This window comes from Gigantopelta aegis, chromosome 14 (assembly GCF_016097555.1).
Source record: "Gigantopelta aegis isolate Gae_Host chromosome 14, Gae_host_genome, whole genome shotgun sequence".
Lineage (NCBI taxonomy): Eukaryota > Metazoa > Mollusca > Gastropoda > Neomphalida > Peltospiridae > Gigantopelta > Gigantopelta aegis.
In genome coordinates, this window is record NC_054712.1 from 20,034,966 (window position 1) to 20,056,609 (window position 21,644).

At 39.4% G+C, this 21,644-nt stretch overlaps 1 protein-coding gene across 1 annotated transcript; it reads right to left on the minus strand.

Moving 5' to 3' along the window:
- Window positions 1–1,824: 1,824 nt before the first annotated feature.
- LOC121389126 lies at window positions 1,825–18,489 on the minus strand. The gene is made up of 4 exons (XM_041520738.1): window positions 18,457–18,489; window positions 15,882–16,065; window positions 13,531–13,677; window positions 1,825–2,440 (listed from the first exon to the last, which is right to left on the minus strand). The coding sequence occupies exons 1-4, from the start codon at window positions 18,487–18,489 to the stop codon at window positions 2,268–2,270; spliced, it is 537 nt and encodes a 178-aa protein (XP_041376672.1). The 3' UTR covers window positions 1,825–2,267.
- Between the last annotated feature and the right edge of the window lie 3,155 nt (window positions 18,490–21,644).

Consider the following 21,644-nt stretch of genomic DNA (forward strand, 5'->3'; position numbering starts at 1 on the left):
TGGTATATATCCTGCAAATGTGACAAATGTGTTCAGGTTTTGGTGTGGTAGTTAACAGATACGCACTCTTCACACTTTCTTAAAGAAAGTTTTGCAGTCAATTATCCCTTGCTACTTCCTTGGATGGAGTTGCAACAGCGAGTTTCCTCTCATGATCTTTGTGATCTTTAATGATATGTATGATGCCAAATTAATCATAATTAATATATGCTGAGTTTGTCGTTAAACAAAACACTTATTACGGTAGGAGGGGAATTTAGTAGGTTGAATGCCTGCCAGAGTTGCATGAGCCATAGGATCGAACCAACTTGGTGGACATATTGGGATTTTTCCATCCTAACCAGAATACCAACGATCATGGTATATACTGTCCTGTCTGTGATACAGTGCATATACAAGATCCCTAGTTGCTTTATCAATTGGTGTTGCTCATGGAGTGGCGGAAGCAGCTGTCGTCTAACCTACTAGTAGTGGTAACGCTAATAAATTAATGTGCTCTTGTGGTTTCGTTAAACAAACCACACTTTTAACTTTTGGTAAAACCAAGGGTTTTGGCGTACTCCTCTCCTTTCGCTTAACATAGTCGAGGTATCAACCCCATAACCAACAACGTGCAATATAATACATGTTATATAATTATTTAATAGTTTTATTTAAAACATGTCATTCTGTAGACATTCATCAACGTCAAACAAAATAGGTTGGGTAGTAAACCCAAGTCACCCTCACTATACCGCCAACTCGATATATAACGCCAAACTTACATTAGTGGGCGTTAAATCAAGGTTATACTATGAGTGATTACTACTGTTAATTTTGCTGAATCTCATGATCAATTAACCTTTGTTCTTTGGATGTTATGCCTTGTTTGTCTTTTAATTAGTGATGCGGCGTGTACGACAAGGAGAACGCCTTAGGGCTATTGACATTTTTCAAACCGTGGAATTCAGCGTGAGGTAGTCAGTAATACTATGTTCAATGTTTGGCCGTCTGTGATCTGTAGCTTATGAAACAGCTATCCATCTACACATGTATCTATATTATTTGTCTGTCAATCTAACAGTCCATCCATTCATCTATCTACCCGTATATCTGTCTGTCTGTCTGTCTGTCTATCTATCAGCAGTATACAAAACAGATCTCCAATCCATCCATCCATGTACACGTGCATATTTCTGTCTTTTTGTCTTTCTGTCTTTCTATCTATCTATCTATCCATCCATCTATCTATCTATATCTATATATCTGTCTGTCTTATATATCTCTCTATCTATCTGTCTCCCTCCCTCCCTCTCGCTCTCGCTCTCTCTCTCTCTCTCTCTGTCTGTATTATCTATCTATCTGTCTCCCTTCCTTCCTCCCTCTCTCTCTCTCTCTCTCTCTCTCTCTCTCTCTCTCTCTCTCTCTCTCTCTCTCTCTCTCTCTCTCTGTGTGTGTGTGTGTCTGTATTATCTATCTATCTATCTATCTATCTCTCTGTCTGTCTAATCGGTCTATATCTCCGTAGTACACAAAACGGATCTCTAACTCGTAGAAACAGATTAACAACAACATGTAATTACATGTAGTATACTAGTATTTAATATAAAACTACGTTATGTCAAGCAAAACAGAAACAATAAAACACGTTTATCAAAATAGTTGCGCTCCTTTTGTTGTTCAGAATATATAGATATCACGATAAAAAACACAAAATAAAGGCTATTTCTCGTTCTAGCCAGTGCACCACGACTGGTATATCAAATACCAGGGTATGTGCTATCATGTCTGTGGTATGGTGCATATACAATATCCCTTGCTACTAAGGGACAAATGTAGCGGGTTTCCTCTCTATGACTGTGCCAGAATGACCATATGTTTGACATCCAATAGCCAATGATTAATAAATCAATGTGCTCCTGTGGTGTCGTTAAAAAACCTCCAAACAAAATAAAAATGCTCTTGTATATCACTTCTACTTGCCCCTCCCCAAAAACTCCCAAACAAAAAAAACCCCAAAAAACCAAAAAAATCCTGGGTCCACCCGTAGAAGGTGACTTTTTTCTATTAAGCCTACTTGTATTCCATTATAACATTTATTCAGCTCTATTTCTTTGTTGACAAATTAATATACATGCATATAATTTTGTTGAAACAGTCAGTGTTCATTTAATTAAAACGAGTATCACCAATGTTGTGTTAGTCTAATTTTGTTTGCCGATTTGGCAACCGTTTTGAAAAGATTCACGCTAATAGCATAATGTCGGCCCCCGTTTTAAAGTTGGATTTCACACTTTCTGTTTGACTTGTGCCGGAACAAATTTAATTGGGATGATAGACCCTTTTGGCTGTTGATAGGTTGGATTGGAAATCGGTGGTGATTGGTGATCACAATGATGCATCGCTTGCAGTCGTAGCGTTTCAGGAGGTGCTGTGGGCTGCATGGGCACACTTATATATGCTGCAACATACAACAAAAACAAATGTAATATTAATAACATTAATTATAAAATAAAGGCATGTTTATGCTATAATTATTAGCTATAGAGTATTACTGTGATACAGCCAAGCATGTTAGTGGGGATCATATTTAGCTCTGCCCTGTGACCATTGTTGGGGACCAAAGATTAAAAGTGGATTTCAAGTCCTTGGAACCTTAAATCTATTGTCAGCCCCCATTACCTCGCGAAAGTCCCGGGTATCTCCACCAGAAGGCCAAATCCACGATGGCCGCCGGAAGCTATACTGAAAGTTTATTTGCACTAAAAAGATCATGCACAATCTATTTGTGAGGTTATCTCCACCAGAAGGCCAAATCCATGATGGCTGCCGGAAGCTATACTGAAAGTTTGTTTGCACTAAAAAGATCATGCACAATCTATTAGTGAATTATCTCCACCAGAAGGCCAAATCCATTGGCTGCCGGGAGTGAAAGTTTGTTTGCACTAAAAAGTTATCTCCACCAGAAGGCCAAATCCATGATGGCTGCCGGGAGCTATACTGAAAGTTTGTTTGCACTAAAAAGATCATGCACAATCTATTAGTGAGTTATCTCCACCAGAAGGCCAAATCCATGATGGCTGCCGGGAGCTATACTGAAAGTTTGTTTGCACTAAAAAGATCATGCACAATCTATTAGTGAGTTATCTCCACCAGAAGGCCAAATCCATGATGGCTGCTGGGAGCTGTACTGAAAGTTTGTTTGCACTAAAAAGATGATGCACAATCTATTGGTGAGATTATTTTTGCAATGACTCCGTAAATTCATTGAACAAAAGTTCGTAATGTACAATAGGTAATAACTAAGACATAGTTTATCTCATACAATTGAACAGATTAGATACTGATGCTGAACGGTTACCCTTTGTGTACTGGATGTTCATAGCAGTGCTGGGCGAACTACGCCGCATTTAAAGATTTTCCACTTATCAACTCCAGCCACGATCAATAGAAGAGGGGTAACTGACAAGGGAATGGCAAAGCTAGATGAAGGCGATATAAATGGTGCTTATTCACTGTTATTCGACCGAGCTAAATCCCCCCCCCCCCCCCCCCCCCCCACACACACACCCCAGTCCATCAGGATTAACTGAGCTAAAAGGTTAAATTCTTGACGTAAAAACAATTCTGTTTTGGCACAATCCCCCTCGTCTCATATACCCGTGGTAATATGTCCCAAAAGGTTTGTTTGGCTTAACGATACCACTAGAGCACATCGATTAAGTTTTAATCAAGTGTCAAATATTTGGCAATTTTAACATATAGTCTCCAGGAGGAAACCCACTACATTTTTTTCCATTAATAGCAAGGGATCTTTTACATGCACCACTCCCAAGTTGTACATCGATGAAGCTAGACATCTCGCCATGTGCTCTCGATATTCGATATGCCCCCCCCCCCCCCCCCCCCCCCACACACACTGGGAGTATTGATAAATCTATGTGGTGCTTTGTTAAGAGTTCCGCGTCGCACACACCGGGTCGCACACACCGTAGTACACCAAGTACTTGGTCAGCGACACCACCAACGTGGACTCGGTGCCGGGCGGTTTGCAGGAAGGAACTTTCAAACGCTTCCCAGTTGGCGATCCACGACTCGGATCTGCTCGATGGTATTATCTGCCTTGTGGTGACGTTACGCCACGATACTCTCTACCAACAAGGGATCCTCTTCAAGGGGATGGAATGTTACGTCACGATTTGTCACCCCGGCACAATTTGTCACCCGAGAAAGGGTGACAAATCGTGCAGCGTGTGTGCATTTTTTTCTCCCTGTTGACAAATCGTGCAGGCATCACTGCACGTTTTGTCACCCAAGAGAACGTGTGTACCTTATTTTTGTAGACCTTTAATATCAAAGTCCATTTGTTCTGTGGTATGTGATATCCTGTCTATGGAAAAGACCTCTTGCTGCCAGTGGAAAATTGTAGAGGGTTTCCTTTCAAGACTATGTCCGAATTACCAAATGTGTAACAACTGATATCCGATAATTAAATAATCGCCTCTAGTGGTATTGTTAAAGTATCACTGCACCAAATCAAATAACATTGGCAATAATGTTAGAAATTTGTAATAGAAGTATTAGACGCAGCGTATTAAGCCACTGGGAGTATATGCACAATTCGTGTAGCACTTCCTATTCAATATTCTCTAGATTGTCGCTCTTTATTGTTTATTTTATTAATAACAAAATGTATTTTTCTCTTTCTTCTCATATGGCTTTCCGGTTTGTTTTTGTTTTGTTTTTTGTTTGCAAATGTATGACTTGCAACATCTGTTGCTACCATAATCAGCGCCTAAACCACATATGTATAATTAAGAAACTTCTGTGGTGGTCTTCTTGTAAATACAATCAGCCATTAAACCATCTGAGATTATTCATGATCCTCCTAATTTCTAGTGCCAAGCCACTGTTTCGTCCTGCTGCTCTTACCAACCGCCTGACACTAATGATGTATAGGAACAACTGGAAGCATGGAATAATTAATATGAAGTCTGGGAAATGGAATTTCAGATACCACAGACCTGAAAAAGGAGTTGACTCGTTGAAGAATGTATATTCTGGTTGGATCAAGTTCTAGTAATATACGGATAATTAACATCTGAATTTCCTGCGGCAAGTATTCTTGTGACTGATGGTCAGAGTCGACGGATCCGTGATGGAATGTCTGCAGTGGAGGAATGATTGCAGAAGAGCTGACTGGCTGCCTCTGTGGACTATCTCTTCTCGGGCAGTCCTTCATTTCTGCGGACTGCTCAGAAAATGGTTGCTCCTGGGCTGACTAAAAAGTTAAGTCATAATTTGGGGTGATTTCCTGGGAAGAAAGTGCCGGCGATAACTGCAGTGAAGGACTGACTGCACAATAGTCAGAATGGTTGCTTGGGCTTCCTGTCTCTGTACAATTTGTCAACTCAAAAGGATGTTCGTACATCGACTGCTCAGATACATCCCATGCTTGATTTACGAATGACTGCTCAGTTGAGATAGGGCTTCGTCCGGTTTCTAGCCGAGGTACCCATGTTAACAGCTCTAGTTCAACATCCTGTGTAATACTGACACTCATATAATGTTCTCCCCTGTTTTCAGGCAGATAGCCAAGTGTCAGCAAGAAAGAGTGTTCGTTGTAATATCCAGTGGGTGATATTAAAATGGTATGGGCTGGTCCATCGGATGAGAGTATCACAAACTGTACATTATATTCTCGAGCTAGTGCCATCAGTGTAACATTGTCACCATAGTCGTACTTTTCTGCATATCTTTGATGTATTACTCGATGGTCCCAACAACAAATGGTCCGTACGTATCACAAAATCTTTGTATATGATCCACTGCATTCTGACGAAGGGTTGCTGAGTCCGGTGGATTCCGTACAATGAAAGCTGATTTGCCACTGAAGCAAACTGGCAACTTCCAGGGTTATCTCTTAGGTCTAATAACACATCAATCGTATGAGTTTTACTCAAATTGTTAACTCTGTCCTCGTGTGTCAGTGGGATCAGATATTTCTTTTTGCGAAGATCGTTCTTCAGCTTCAAGTTCAACGTTCGTTTTGCCACCAGTTTCTTTTTAAATTTTAATAGTTTCTTTTGTTGTTCTTTTTCTTCTGTTGTGCTTGTTATGTCCGTGACAGACAGACACTGACATACTTCTTCATTATCTGGTTTCTTATATTTGACCAGATATTTACTCTTCTGGAGATTTCTATCCTGGACGATACCTGTCAAAACAAATCGTTGGTGCAGAATCCGTTTAGAATTTCTTGCAGGATAACGGAATGAATGAATGAATGTTTAACGACACCCCAGCACGAAAAATACATCGGCTATTGGGTGTCAAACTATGGTAATGCAAACAAATAAAGTGACGATCAACATCAATATAAAAATTCAAGATCCAAAAAAAAACAGTGTAAAAAACTGTACAAAAACCCAAATATGACAGATAGATACTGACTTTTATTCAAAATTTTAATTGTATCCCGAAGAAAACAAGGGGATTTGTGCTGTATTGGCCATTCTCAAAGATAATGTTACACCCCTGCACCACGGTGAGGTTACAGCACGCGCAGGGGCAGAATAACGGAGAAGAATCTTCTCTTCAATATTATAGATTGAAGTGTGAGTGCTTCGAGAACAGGTTCTAATCATTATATCACTCGAATGCTGCGAGGCTTGTTTAACAGAGTCTTATAAGGATTTACATGTTCTATTGGTGAAAACCTGTACCGTAGTTTTGTACCCGAGCACTTCTTTTGGAATGGAGTTTATGCTTTCTTGAATTTGAAAGAGATTCTTCGCCCAGTTGAAGCCCTTTTTCTTTAGGATTCTGTATTGTATTTTCCTTCGAACTTCCCGGTGGGACCTTTGCGGGTGATAAGGGCGGCTTCGGATAATTTGGATTCCTATCTTGTGGAAAAGCTTTTCCACTTTTCCACGGAACTCCATGCCTTGGTCGCAATGGATTATTTTCGGGGTTCCATGCTCTGCGAAGATTTTTTGCAAGACTGTTGCTATTTTCAAGGATTTTTTCCTGACCAATGGTCTGAGAAAAATAAATCGCGAAAATGTGTCGATGATTGACAAGATATACTTTTGAATTTTCCCATGATATATGACTTTGTCCTTGCTCATGTCAATTAAATCGATTTGCCATTGTTCATTTATAGCATCAGATGTCACTGGTTTAGGTGGCACAGTATTAGTAAACTTAGGAAACGTCTTTTGGTACGTCTTTGGTTGTTTCTGGATTTTCCAATGTTCCTGTATGACACATTGGCAAAGCCATCACGAAGCTGGTGCCAGATTGTTCTTGGGCCGCATCCGTAATTTTATTTTCAAAAATTTGTTTTTACTAAGGTAGGCATCTCATTTCTCGTTTCTGATTGAAACGTAGTTTGCCATCAACAACAGAGAAATTTAATTTATTTCTAAAATACTGTCTCCTAGCGTTGACTTGCACCCTTGTGAGTTCTTTCTCTTGGATTTTAAATGTGCTTTGTACAAGCTGAAAAATAGTATCGTACTGCTCCTTTTTGAAGCAGTGTAACAATAGATGAAAAAAGAAAGAAATGTTTTATTTAACGACGCACTCAACACATTTTATTTACGGTTATATGGCGTCAGACATATGGTTAAGAACCACACAGATTTTGAGAGGAAACCCGCTGTCGCCACTACATGGGCTACTCTTTTCCGATTAGCAGCAAGGGATCTTTTATTTGCGCTTCCCATAGGCAGGATAGCACAAACCATGGCCTTTGTTGAACCAGTTCTGGATCACAGGTCGGTGCAAGTGGTTTACACCTACCCATTGAGCCTTGCAGAGCACTCACTCAGGGTTGGAGGTCTTTACCTGGTCGACTGGATTTCCGAGTTAGGCAGGTGACGGTGGCAAAGTGGTTCCCCGTACCCTGGAAGGAAGACCTACCCCATTGAGCCTGCAGAGCACTCACTCAGGCCCCGCCTTGCAAGAGGACTGGACAAGTGCAGCTAGCGCACCCGAAGTGTTTTGGAGTCTGTATCTGGATTAAAAATCCCATGCCTCGACTGGGATCCGAACCCAGTACCTACCAGCCTGTAGACCGATGACCTAACCACGGCGCCACCGAGGCCGGGAAGAATGGATGAGGTCGACACTTCCTGACTTGCTCTGGAATTTCCTCGATCCGATCCATATATAAATTATTTTGTCCCTGGACAGAAAAAAAAGAATACTTAAACTGAGAATAATCATGTTTTATATTTATTTTTCGAAATCAGAGGAACGAAAAACATCCACGATTATCAACATGAGAGAGAGAGGAAGAGAGGGAGAGAGAGGCGAGGAGGAGGATTGGGAGAGAGAGAGAGAGAGGAGAGAGAGAAGAGAGAGAGAGGGAGATAGAGAGAGGGAGGAGAGAGAGAGAGAGAGAGAGAGACGAGGGAGAGGAGAGGAGAAGAGAGGGAAAGAGAGGGACTGTGGGAGACGGAGGGAGAGGAAGGGAGAGAGGGGGACGTCCTAGGGGAGGAGAGGGAGAGGGAGCAGGTGGAGAGGGAGGGGAGGGGGCTAGAAGGTAGGGAGAGGAAGGGGAGTGGGGGGAAGAGAGGGAGGAGGGAGAGAGACAGGAGAGAGGAAAAGTGGGCAGAGAGGAGAGAGAGGAGAGAGGTGGAGAGGAGAGAGAGAGAGAGGAGAGAGGAGGAGAGAGAGAGGAGAGTGAGAGTGAGAGAGAACAATATCAGAGAAAAAGAAATGAAATATAATTTTTTATTTTATTTAACGACACTCAACACATTTTAATTTTCAGTGTATATGGCGTTGGACATATTATGGTAAAGGACAACGCAGATAATTGAAGAGAAAACGACCCCATAGATTGCTCTTTTCGATTAGGAAACATTAGAATTGTTTAACGACACCCCAGCACAAAAAATAAAATCGGCTATTGGGTGTCATTCTGTGGTAAAAAAGTAAAAAATTATTTTAAAATAAATCATTTGTAAAAGCCTGATTTACTATATTATAGACTTTACAATATAATAAATAAACAATACATATATACAATTATCACATATATAACTTTAACTATACAATAGAATAAATAAATATACAATTATCAGATTATTTTAAAAACATGCACCATCCCACAGACAGGATAATATATACCACGGTATTTTGGTACACCAGTTCTTTTGGGCCCACCGACGGGGATCGATCGTAAACACACCGCTCATCAAGCGAGCGCTTTACCACTGGGCTACGACCCCACCTCTTCCAATGATGTGTTTTAAAACAAAGCAAATAAAGAACTTTTACTTTTCTAATCTTTACTTTTCTTTTTAAAGTTTATTTTTATTTGTGTTTTACTATTTGATGTTGTTAATGGTTATATTTTAGAAACAAATGAAGTCGCCAATATTGTATCATTTATAACTAAGAGGCGTTCAGGTTATTTGAATAACTTGTGCCCAGTATTTAAATGTGCATGCATAATATGTAATAAATATATTCTTCAAGCTGTTCAGGCGGCTGGGATCCCTAAAGACAAATTAATGGATAATGGCTGGCATCTTCAATAGTAATCTGATCAGTTGACTTTAGCTTAAACATGTTTTTGATTTCAGTATTTATTAAATTGATTAAAGGTGGAAAATTAATTAAGCAATCAAATCTACCAGACAAACAAATAAAAAATTATGAAAAAGGAATACTAACGTGTTACTGCGAACATTTCCGAAGTCTTCTCTTCTGAAGGTACCCGTTCTTTTGAAAAAGTTGCTGAAACCATTGGTTATTATATAGAGAAGGACGCCGCATTGATCTTCTTTCTTTAAAAATACACCGATGTTGTTTTACAATCAAAGCAACGCCATTCACTTTGAAGAAGTCAACGTCAATCATGTGCCGCTTTTTATGTAACTTCAAACGCAGCATGTTCACGTACATGCACCTCCATAATATATGTATGTATGTATGTATGTATACATTTGTATGTACGTATATATGTATGTATGTATGTATGCATGTATGTATGTATGTTTTTATGTATACATTTGTATGTATGTATATATGTATGTATGTATGTATGTATGCATGTATGTATGTATGTATGTATACATTTGTATGTATGTATGTATGTATGTATGTATTGATGTATGCATGCATGCATGTATGTATGTATGTATGTATGTATGTATGTATGTATGTATGTATGTTTTTATGTATGCATGTATATATGTATGTATGTATGTTTTTATGTATGTATGTATGTATGTATGCATGCCACGGCCTCAGTCGTATCGACGTCCGGTATCCAAGGTCTAAGCTATGATTTCTTTGTAGGGGGAGGCAGATGATTTTTTGGAACGAACGAACAAGTTCCAGCGTAAAGCTATAATATGGCTATTGTTGTAAGACAGTGTGTGGTTATTTGTGGGAGTTGGGGTGGGGAGTGGGGTGGAGGCGGGTGCAGGTGAACTGGCCCAAGCTTGATAATAATCCCAACTTTATTGTGTTTCAAGGGGAGGTAAGACTATAAAACTGCCCCCCCCAATATCAATATAACAAGACATAAAATAGTCAAAAATCACTGTTAAAAAGTATTAACGTCCAGATGCCAGGAAATCGCGTTTTAATGCAGTCAAGGTTCAACATTTTCCGTATCTCCCTCCTATGACCCCCCCCCCCCCCCCCAACACACACACACACACACGCAAATTCCTTTGAAAATCATAATCAAAGGATTTATATGTAACAATACTTAGAGATCAGAAGAGACCAAACGCACTTTGGTACCTTTACATGGCGTATGGGAAAGGTCCATTTGAATGTTTGTTGATGTGATTACGTTTTTTAAAATATAAAGATCGTTTAAAAGAGTTTGATGTGTTCAGTGTTTTTTTTGTTTTGTTTTTTATTGTCTTTTTTTTTCCAGTCCCTTAATTACTTGAAAACAACAATCCATGCTAAGGGTAAGCATGGCCTGTGTACATAATTGAAATTTATACAAGCAATATGACACAATACAGGGTACTGGTATTTTCACACACACACACGCACACACGCACGCAAGCACGCACATGCATGCATGCACGCACTTCATATTTCTTCTTCATTCTAAGCGTGACGTAATAATTATTTACATACGCAAGCCGGTTATGTTAATATCAATACATGTATATGCAAGTCATTCCAAATATTAATGGATCCTCGGAGAGATAGAAATTGTCAGTTTGAAGTAATATCGCACCAGTTGTCTCTGAGAGGTTTAAATAGGGCTCCTACGTCAACTTCGCCAAAAATCTTTAAGACATATGACGGCCTTAGCGATGCATATGAAACCTTCTGTTATGGAAACTCTCAGCCATGAACATGATCTAAGCTATTTAAATGACACTGGCAATTAAAACACCCACATAGCCTCTGGTTGGGTTTGAACCTAGTACCTCTCGGATATAAACATGGTAATCTACCCACTAAGCTATTTAGATGGTACTGGTAATTAAAACACCCACACAGCCTCTGGTTGGGTTCGAACCCAATACCTCTCAGCCATGAACATGACATTGTATGTATGTACGTACGTACGTACGTACGTATGTACGTACGTATGTATGTATGTATGTATGTATGTCTGTGTGTGTGTATGTATGTATGTACGTACGTATGTGTGTATGTATGTATGTATGTATCTATGTATGCATGTAGGTACGTACGCACGCACGCACGCACGCACGTACGTACGTATGTATGTATGTATGTATGTATTTATAAGGAAAATAATTTACGTTGGTGAAGAACGGGTGACAAATCGTGCATCAAGTATACCTTTCTGCACGATTTGTCACCCAGGGGTGACAAATCGTGACGGTGTGACAAATCGTGACGTAACAAACACCACCGTCCACAGGATATTGAAGATCATCACGGGCGTCCATTACGTCGATTTAGCTTAAACTCTGCTAAATCACAGGTGGAAAAAACTTGTGCCAAAGTTCAACGGCAGGCAGTTCATCACCTTTCCATAGGCGCCAACCTTTCAACGAACCTTCACCTACAGGTAAGGGCTTAGGCGGACTTTAAACTTTTAGAGGCCACAGTTCAAGATTTTATGTATATATATATATATAAAAAAAAAAAATCGTAAATAGTCCGACGTACTTTATTTTGGCAGCCTGTCTAAATTGCTCCAATGACCTTAAACCTTTTCGGCCGAGCAATCTAATTTAGTTTTTGGATTTAATTTTTTATTCCAGACATTAGTAGAATGTTATCAGGTCTCATTTTTGGTTTTAGGTCTTTGACCTAACTTCTAATTTTTTTATTCCAAATTCCGCCCACCTCAAACTTACCCCCCCCCCCCCCCCCCCGTCCCGTCCCGACTTAGTCACTGGCGATGTCAGAGGCTAAACCCGTGATGGGCGTGCCTGAAAACTTAGTGTTATATAAGCACGTAAATACAGTTTCAGTTCAGCTTACATGCACCATTCCACTGACATGGCATCACATACCACGGCCTTTGTTACACCAGTTTTAAAAAAAAGTAAAGTTTGTTTTATTTAACGACGCCTCTAGATCACATTGAATTTTTTTTATCTTATCATCGGCTATTGGACGTCAAACATATGGCCATTCTGACACTGTTTTTTTAGAGGAAACCCGATGTCGTCACATAAGCTACTCTTTTACGATAGGCAGCAAGGGATCTTTTATTTGCGCTTCCCACAGGCAGGATAGCATAAACCATGGCCTTTGTTCAACCAGTTATGGATCACTGGTCGGTGCAAGTGGTTTACACCTACCCATTGAGCCTTGCGGAGCAATCACTCAGGGGTTTGAGTCGGTATCTGGATTAAAAATCCCATGCCTCGACTGGGATCCGAACCCAGTACCTACCAGCCTGTAGACCGATGGCCTAACCACGACGCCACTGAGGCCGGTCACACCAGTTTTAGTGCATTTGCTGGAACGAGAAACAGCCCAATGGGCTACGGACGGTAATCGATCCTAGACAGACCGTGGGTCCGCGCATCATTCAAGCGCTTTACCACTGAGCTACGTCCCGCCCTTGTATCAACAATGTTGTTACGTTGATAAGAACAGTTTTGTTTGTATTTTTGTACTAGGAAACTGTTACTGGGACCTGATGTGGATGGAAGACTGCAGGGCCGTAGCTAGGATTTTTTATTTGGCGGGGGGGGGGGGGGGGCAACTGAGTAGTTAATAGTCTAAAACTCCGTTAAAACAGTTAAGAAGAGAATTTTCTTTAAGTTTCTATAATGCTTTCCGGATTTTTTTCAGGGAGGGGGCAAGGGGACAGTTGCCCCCCCCCCCCCCCCCCCCCCCGTCCCCCGCTAGCTACGGCCCTGGACTGCCTATCTAAATTTCAATCTGATTAAACTCAGCTCCACTGGCCTATACTATAGGAAATTAACGACCCAGTGGAGCTGATTTTAATCAGATTAAGTTTGGGACCGCGTAAAGCTCGCCACTGGGTCTAACAGGCTGTTGTCCGCCCTCACCACTCACCCTACTCCAATTAACTTTGCTGGGATGAGAAATAGGGCCTATGCGTACCTGTGGTATCCTGTCTGTTTTTGTTTCTCAAACACAGGCAGTAGATGACAGTACAACAGACGGATGAGAGCAGAATGCCGCCAAAAACAGCTCCCACAACGATACCAATAAATACCAGTCTCCCAAGTAGCACGCTATCTGAAAGGGCTGAAACAGAAAAATATGGTTTTAAAAAATGTCTAATACATTTAATTTTAGTGACTGTTTGTGCCATAAACATTTTGTACATTGTACATATAGTTTAAATTACAATTTTTTCCGTTAATAAAAATAATGGAGTCTTGTATGCATCCCTTCACAATAAATCGTTATTAATTAAAGTATCTTAATTATTACATGTCCACCGTCTTTAAAGGCATCTTTTGTGTGTTTTCATTTCTTTCTTAGTCTCTCTTTTCTTCTTTCTTTCTTCTTCTTCTTCTTCTTCTTCTTATTATTATTATTATTTATGTAGCGAGATTTTAAAATTCTTTTCAGTGAAAAAGAAAGTTAAATAGTTATAAATAATATCTTAACCCTCATATCCACCTAAAAAACCCAAAACAAAACAAAACAAAACAAAACAAAAAACAACAAAAACAAACAATAATAATAATAATAAAAAATAAAAATAAATAATATATATATAACCAAATAAGTTTCAGAGTGTATTAGATTGATGATGTAAACTACACCAATTTTTTTATTTATTGTTCCATATTTACAAAAAACCACAAATAAACGTCACTGTATACAAGAAAGTCACATGACATGCTGTCAAAGTTGAAGGTTGTCAAACATGGATTTTACACATTAGAACATTCGTTTAATAGTGTGTGAATCCACCTCTGGCGCGAATACACTCGACACATCGTTGCCTCATGCTGTTGATCAGACGTCTGAAGAACTCTTGGGGAATGGCCTGCCACTCTGCCATAAGAAGTTGACCCAGATCATGAAGTTTGGCCGGAGGGGCATTGTTATCCCGAACTCTCCTGCCTAATTCGTCCCAGGCGTTCTCTATTGGGGCCAAGTCAGGCGAATATGCTGGCCAATCCATCCTGGCGATACCTTGTTGTCTGAGAAAGTCCGTTACCACCCTGGCGCGGTGGGGTCTGGCATTGTCATCCTGCAGAACTGCCCCGCCGCCAATCTGCTGAAGGCCTGGGAGAACCAACGGCCGGATAATCTCATTCAGATAGCGGATTCCATTCAGATTGCCATCCACCACATAGAGGGGGGTCCTGTGGTGGATAGAGATGCCGCCCCACACCATGACGCTGCCACCACCGAACCGGTGACGTTGTCTAACGTTAACGTCAGCGAAGCGCTCCCCAGGACGTCTGTAGACACGAACCCGACCGTCGTTGAACTGGAGATTAAACCTGGACTCATCAGTGAACATCACTCGACCCCACTGAACACGTTGCCACCGCAGATGAAGCGTGCACCAGTGACGTCTGGCCGTTCTGTGACGTGGTAGGAGTGGTGGTCGAACAGCCTGGCGACGGCAGCGTAGATTATTGGCTCTCAGACGATTGCGTATGGTTTGATCAGACACTCGAGTTCCAGTTTCAGTCCGCAGATTGTCACGTAATCGGCGTGCAGTGGTTGTGCGTTGACGTAGAGCCATATTGGTGATGTAGCGGTCCTCTCTATTTGTAGTGCTTCGGGGTCTTCCCGAACGTGGACGATTTCGAACAGAATTCGTTGCTTGGTACCGTTGCCACAGTCGGCCAACGACACTCTGACTGACACCAAGTCTCAGAGCAACATTTCTTTGCGTATTGCCATCCTGAAGCCAAGCAATAGCCCTTCCTCGATCTTCGATAGTCAGTTGAAGTCGTACCATTGTCGAATTTGGAGCGTGCACCGTACACGAACGCAAGCTCCAATTATACGGAAATTCAGCATTGGAAACATGGAATACACGTGCAAAGCGTGCAAATGATGCGCTTTGTGAAAAAGCAAGTTATGGGCACTTAGAAGACCTTTCGCTTTCGCCCTAATTTACGTGCAAATGTAAGCATGTTTTCGCCATTAGAACTAGTCGACAGTGTCAATGACAGTGGATTTTAATTCATTTATGGGTTGCTTAGACCCACTTTCGTCAAAATGGAACAATACCATGCGTGACATTATGGTCTAGCTAATATAACTGACATTCAGAAAATAATGTCGAAAATATCGTCTGACCCTTAAATTCTTTTGAGTAGTATATATATATATATATATAAATATATATAATAAAATAAAAATCCCATCCCACAACAAACAAAGTAAAAAACCCAACAACCCCCCACCCAACCCCAACAACATATAATAAACGAACAGCAAGGAATAACAATAATATTTAAGTCATGTGTGGTTACCTGCATCTGCAGACGAATCTTTCATTGGCAAAGAGCAGTCAGCTCTGGCATGGAGCCTCGCTTCCAATTTGTAACGTCTGTCAACGACATCTTGTGTTTGAGACTCAATGCGAACTGTCGCAGACTTTCCAGAAGAACACCAAACTCTACCTCCAACATTCCTGTTACTGCTGCAACCTCGTTTCTGTACATTATCAACAGAAAAAGTAATATTTCTGCTATAATTACGACTCCTCTAAAAGTTTGATTGATTTCAACTTATTTTCGTGCTTATATCCAATTAAGGTTCAAGCACGCTGTCCTGGGCACACACCTCAGCTATCTGGGCTGCCTGTCCAGGACAGTGGGTTAGTTGTTAGTTTGTTAGTGGTTAGTGAGAGAGAAGAGGGTGTAGTGGCCTTACACCTACCCATTGAGCCCTTAAGAACTCGCTCTGGGTTGGAGCCGGTACCGAGCTGCGAACCCTGTACCTACCAGCCTGTAGTCCGATGGCTCTAAAAGTTTGACCGGTTTTTTTTGTTGTTTTTTTTGTTTTTGTTTAGCGGTCATTGCCCTAATATTTCTATAAATATGAACACACCGGAAAATATATTAAATCTGTGAATTAAAATTTCGACCACCCTCTTATTAGTACTTATTATTTATTTATTTATTTATTTATTTATTCTGATTTTAATTTTTGTCATCGTGGTTAGGCCATCGGTCTACAGGCTGGTAGGTACTGGGTTCGGATCCCAGTCGAGGCATGGAATTTTTTATCCAGATACTGACTCCAAACCCTGAGTGAGTGCTCCGCAAGGCTCAATGGGTAGGTGTAAACCACTTGCACCGACCAGTGAGCCATGGTTTGTGCTATCCTGCCTGTGGGAAGCGCAAATAAAAGACCCCTTGCTGCTAATCGGAAAGAGTAGCCCATGTAGTGGCGACAGCGGGTTTCCTCTCAAAATCTGTGTGGTCCTTAACCATATGTCTGACGCCATATAACCGTAAATAAAATGTGTTCAGTGCTTCGTTAAATAAAACATTTCTTTCTTTCTTTCTTATGTTATAATTAATGTTATTAATATTATATTTGTTTTTGTTGCAGCTTATATAAGTGTGCCCATGCAGCCCACAGCACCTCCTGAAACGCTACGACTGCAAGCGATGCATCATTGTGATCACCAATCACCACCGATTTCCAATCCAACCTATCAACAGCCAAAAGGGTCTATCATCCCAATTAAATTTGTTTCGGCACAAGTCAAACAGAAAGTGTGAAATCCAAATTTAAAACAGGAGCCGACATTATGCCATTAGTGTGAATCTTTTCAAAACGGATGCCAAATCGGCAATTTTTTTTAGACTAACACAACATTGGTGATACTCGTTTTAAATATATGAAACACGGAATTATTCAACAAAATTATATGCATGTATATTATTTTGTCAACAAAGAAATAGAGCTGAATAAATGTTATAATGGAATACAAGTAGGCCTAATAGAAAAAGGTCACCTTCTAAGGGTGGACCCAGGATTTTTTTAGATTTTTTTTTGGGGGGGGGGGGGGGGGGGGGGGCAAGTAGAAGTGATATACAAGAGCATTTTATTTTGTTTGGGTTTTTTTTAAACGAAACCACAGGAGCACATCGATTTATTAATCATTGGCTATTGGATGTCAAACATTTGGTCATTCTGGCAGTCACAGAGAGGAAATCCGCAACATTTGCCTCTTAATAGCAAGGGATCTTTTATATGCACCATCCCACAGACAGCATAGCACTTACCACGGCCTTTGATATACCAGTCGTGGTGCACTGGCTAGAATGAAAAATAGCCTTTATTTTGTTTATTATCGTGAGGTTTATATATTCTGAACAACAAAAGGAACGTAAATATTTTGATAAATGTGTTTTATTGTTTCTGTTTTGCTTGACATAACGTAGTTTTATATTAAATACTAGTGTACTACATGTAATTACATGTTGTTGTTAATCAGTTTCTACGAGCTGGAGATCCGTTTTGTGTACTACGGATAGATAGATAGATAGATAGATAGATAGATAGATAAGACAGATGGATGGATTGGAAGGAAGGAAGGAAATGTTTTATTTAACGACTCACTCAACACATTTTATTTACGGTTATATGGCGTCGGATATATGGTTAAGGACCATGCAAATATTGAGAGTGCGTCGTTAAATAAACCATTTCTTTCTTTTAATTTTTGTTGTTGTTATAATGCCCTTGGACTATCACATAATCAATGAGTATGCCCTAAAATATCTCTCGAGTGCGTTGTCTATAGATAGCCTACCACTCAAGATGGCAATGCATCCTTCTTGACCTTTTATACAAGACTATCCGTGGATATATTTATCGACAGCTGTAATGGCAAGCACTTGTAAATCACTATGAAAACAGAGATCCCATTAGGCGTTTGCTGCTTCTTTTCTGATGATACCTTCCTAGTTTATTGAATTATTGACTCATTTTCTTTCCATGCCAATGATGTAAGAACGGAATAATGTTGCATTGGTATTGTCCATAACAGGTATTCACCTTAAAGTCTCTACCATTTTCAGTAATGCTTACTCTCGTGTTAGTTCTCAGTCTTTGAATTTGCATTCTGTAAGCTATTTCTCAGACTATGATATTGAACGTTTTTCAAACAATGTTTCTTTTTTGCCATGCTTCAATCAACTAGAACTTGGCGTTAAAACTGTTTATTTATGTAATAAGTACAAACGACCTTAGGTACAACTACACTTTCGCTGTCTTTTTTTCAGTTATTAGAAGCCTTTTTCTTTCTAATACATGGCATATAGAAAGCAAAAAATGAATGAATGAATGAATGTATGTTTAACGACACCCCAGCACGAAACATACATCGGCTATTGGGTGTATTTAAAGAAATACTACATTATTTGGCCCAATGTCATTAAATTCACACAGCTGTTTAATTGCTAAAATGCTGGCACACTAAGAAAAAATGTGCCAGTTTATCAATGTTATAAACAAAGCGTGTTCCTTCTGAAAACCTATTTGTAGTTATTTTATATTGTATTATTATTTATTATGTACTGTTATTTATGTAATGTCTTGCTATATTGATTGCTAATTTTGTTTGTAAACTTGTGTACGCCTCTTATGTCACCGAATGGTGAAGTTGAGAGTAATAGAGTTCTGCTCTGTTCTGTTCTGTCAAAATATGGTAAATATAGAAAACATTATATTAAGTAAGAAGTCCCCTGTTAAGTTGTGTTCGTGTTGGCTGATATTTACGATGATAGTCCTCACTAAACACATTTTACATTCTGCTCGCATTGTGTGACCAGGCTATACAGGATTATAGAATTATGACCAAAAAAATCAACAGTAAAGAGGTAGACTCATGTTTCGGTATTAAATACGGCCAAACAGTTCACTGAAGCTGCTGATAAAATAGTGAAACACCATGATAGCCCATAAAAAACCTCATACTTTTAGTGCAATATATGAAGTCTATGCTATATAAAAGTGTTATTTTCGTCCTCTGCGACCCAGAAATATCCTTTATTATATGCATATAGCAATGAAATTTATAGATCTACACAAACCATAAACGTTATGTTCGGTAAAACGTCATATTTTCACTGTATTTTAGCTACAGTGAAAATATAGAAATGATATTTATATTTTTGTGAACATTAATGAATCAGTTATCTCCCTTGTAAATTATTATGAGTTTAAGTTTGATGATTACCAATGCATCTTGTCGTATTTGAAAAAAGAGAGTAATTTAAACAATTGTACATATAAAAATAGTTATGAAGTACAATTGCGATAAGATCTACAAAACTAACTGAATACGAAGCTAAATAATGATGACACAATGTCCTGTCGTTGTGTGTAAGTTTTAAAACTTTTTTCTTTTAAACTAAATTTATGTTTTTGTTTGGGAGGATAATTTTGTCAGTTATGTTTGTACAGCTGTATTATTAATTAAATAAAGATACTTTTTACTTGTATTTCTGTTAAAAATACCATGGTCAAGTAAATTTTCAACAAAAGTTCAACAGAAAGAAATATATCATGGCATTACGTGTTTTGATAGGATCAGCGAAAGACATAAAAAAAAAAAAAAAAAAAAAAAAAAAAAAAAAAAAAAAGGATCTGCAGAGTGGAAGTGCCAGACAGAGAGAAGAGAACCTACCACAGAAAGATCTGAAAAGTAGGAGTGCCAGAGAGAGAGAGAGAGAGAGAGAGAGAGAGAGAGAGAGAGAGAGAGAGAGAGAGAGAGAGAGAGAGAGAGAGAGAGAGAGAGAGAGAGAGAGAGAGAGAGAGAGAGAGAACCTACCACAGAAGGATCTGCAGAGTGGAAGTTCCAGACGTCCGAGTCGTATATTGCGAGTGAGGCGGCGCACCGGTCGAACCTGGACACCTGGATCTCGAGGCAGATCCTCCAACAACCCTTGGCTGCCAGTAGACTGGACGCACAGGCCGCCTGGGGCCACTCCCTCGCCTCTACATACAGTGAATCGCCGCGTCCCAGAGTATACTGATGTTCTGCGTTACATGGCGTCACGATATTAACTGTGTAAAAAACGAAAACACGCTTTTAATAAATTAAAGGTTACGTGTTAATTAATCAACATGCAGTACAACTATGTACCATCTTAGAAAGACGTATACAACACACACCACACACACACACACGCACACACACACACACACACACACATATATACAGATACGAGTACAGATGAAACATGAGTCGGGTTATAATTCTTTTCATTTCCTTATCATATATGTTAACAAAAAGGCTTCTGGTGGGGTGGGGGTGGCAAACATAAGGGTCAAGGTAGCCCTCCCCATCCCAAAAGCATGGCCAACTACTAATAGAACCATTGCTAAATCAGGTAACTGCGAGAACCTTTTAAATGATGATACAAGTGTGAAACCTTTCACAGATTATCTGCTTGGGGCATTTATTAAATCCAATTAATGAACCACATGAATGTTCAATATGGCGGCCATGTTTCAAGATGACCACTATACTGTCCTACAAATGTGCATTACTAAGATGTATTTTAATAGAGTTTTTTGATACTAGTCATCTTGTTTATGTTGAACCTAATGCCCCATGATGAGAGTGGCAAATATTGGAGTCACAGTATTGAAACCTCACTTAAACATTGTCATCTACTATTGGCAGAGCAAATAACAGAAATAACCTTTCAAATGGTGATAAAAGCATGAAACTTGGCACAAATGATCTCTTTGGGAATTCTTCAAATTCAATCAATGAACAACTTGAAATGTTAAGATTGCCCTATATTATCCCACCAATGAACATATTTATGAAAAACAAAAAAACAGGTATCCTCACGAATCACCGCCAACACATGCAGCCCTTGTTAAAGGGACATTCCTGAGTTTGCTGCAATTTTTAAGATGTTATCGACTAACGGAGACTTTTTAACGATTGTAATTACATATAAAATATTTTTTTCTGCATAAAATATTAGCGGCTGTATATTAAACGTGTTTCTGATTGTTCTAATATTTGCACTAGGTTACATTTCATTTTATTTGCCAAAATATTTTTTTTTCGTACGTACGAAATTATTTGAAGACGAAATCCAGTTTAGACTTCTTAGAAATATCAAGACGACCAGAAACACATTGAATATACAGACACTGATATTCTAAACAAGAAAATATATTTAATATGCAAGTTTAATAGTAGAAATATTTTATTAGTCGGAAACATCTTACAATGAAGCAAACTCAGGAATGTT

What these genes read in the sequence shown, in the direction of transcription:
- LOC121389126 (XM_041520738.1), bottom strand. Translation starts at nt 18,489, where the DNA reads ATGCAAATTCAAAGACTGAGAACTAACACGAGA. An exon ending in GACTGAGAACTAACACGAGA is followed by an intron (nt 16,066 to 18,456) that starts GTAAGCATTACT and finishes GATAATGTACAG; the next exon opens with AAACGAGGTTGCAGCAGTAA. An exon ending in AAACAGACAGGATACCACAG is followed by an intron (nt 2,441 to 13,530) that starts GTACGCATAGGC and finishes TGTATGTTGCAG; the next exon opens with CATATATAAGTGTGCCCATG.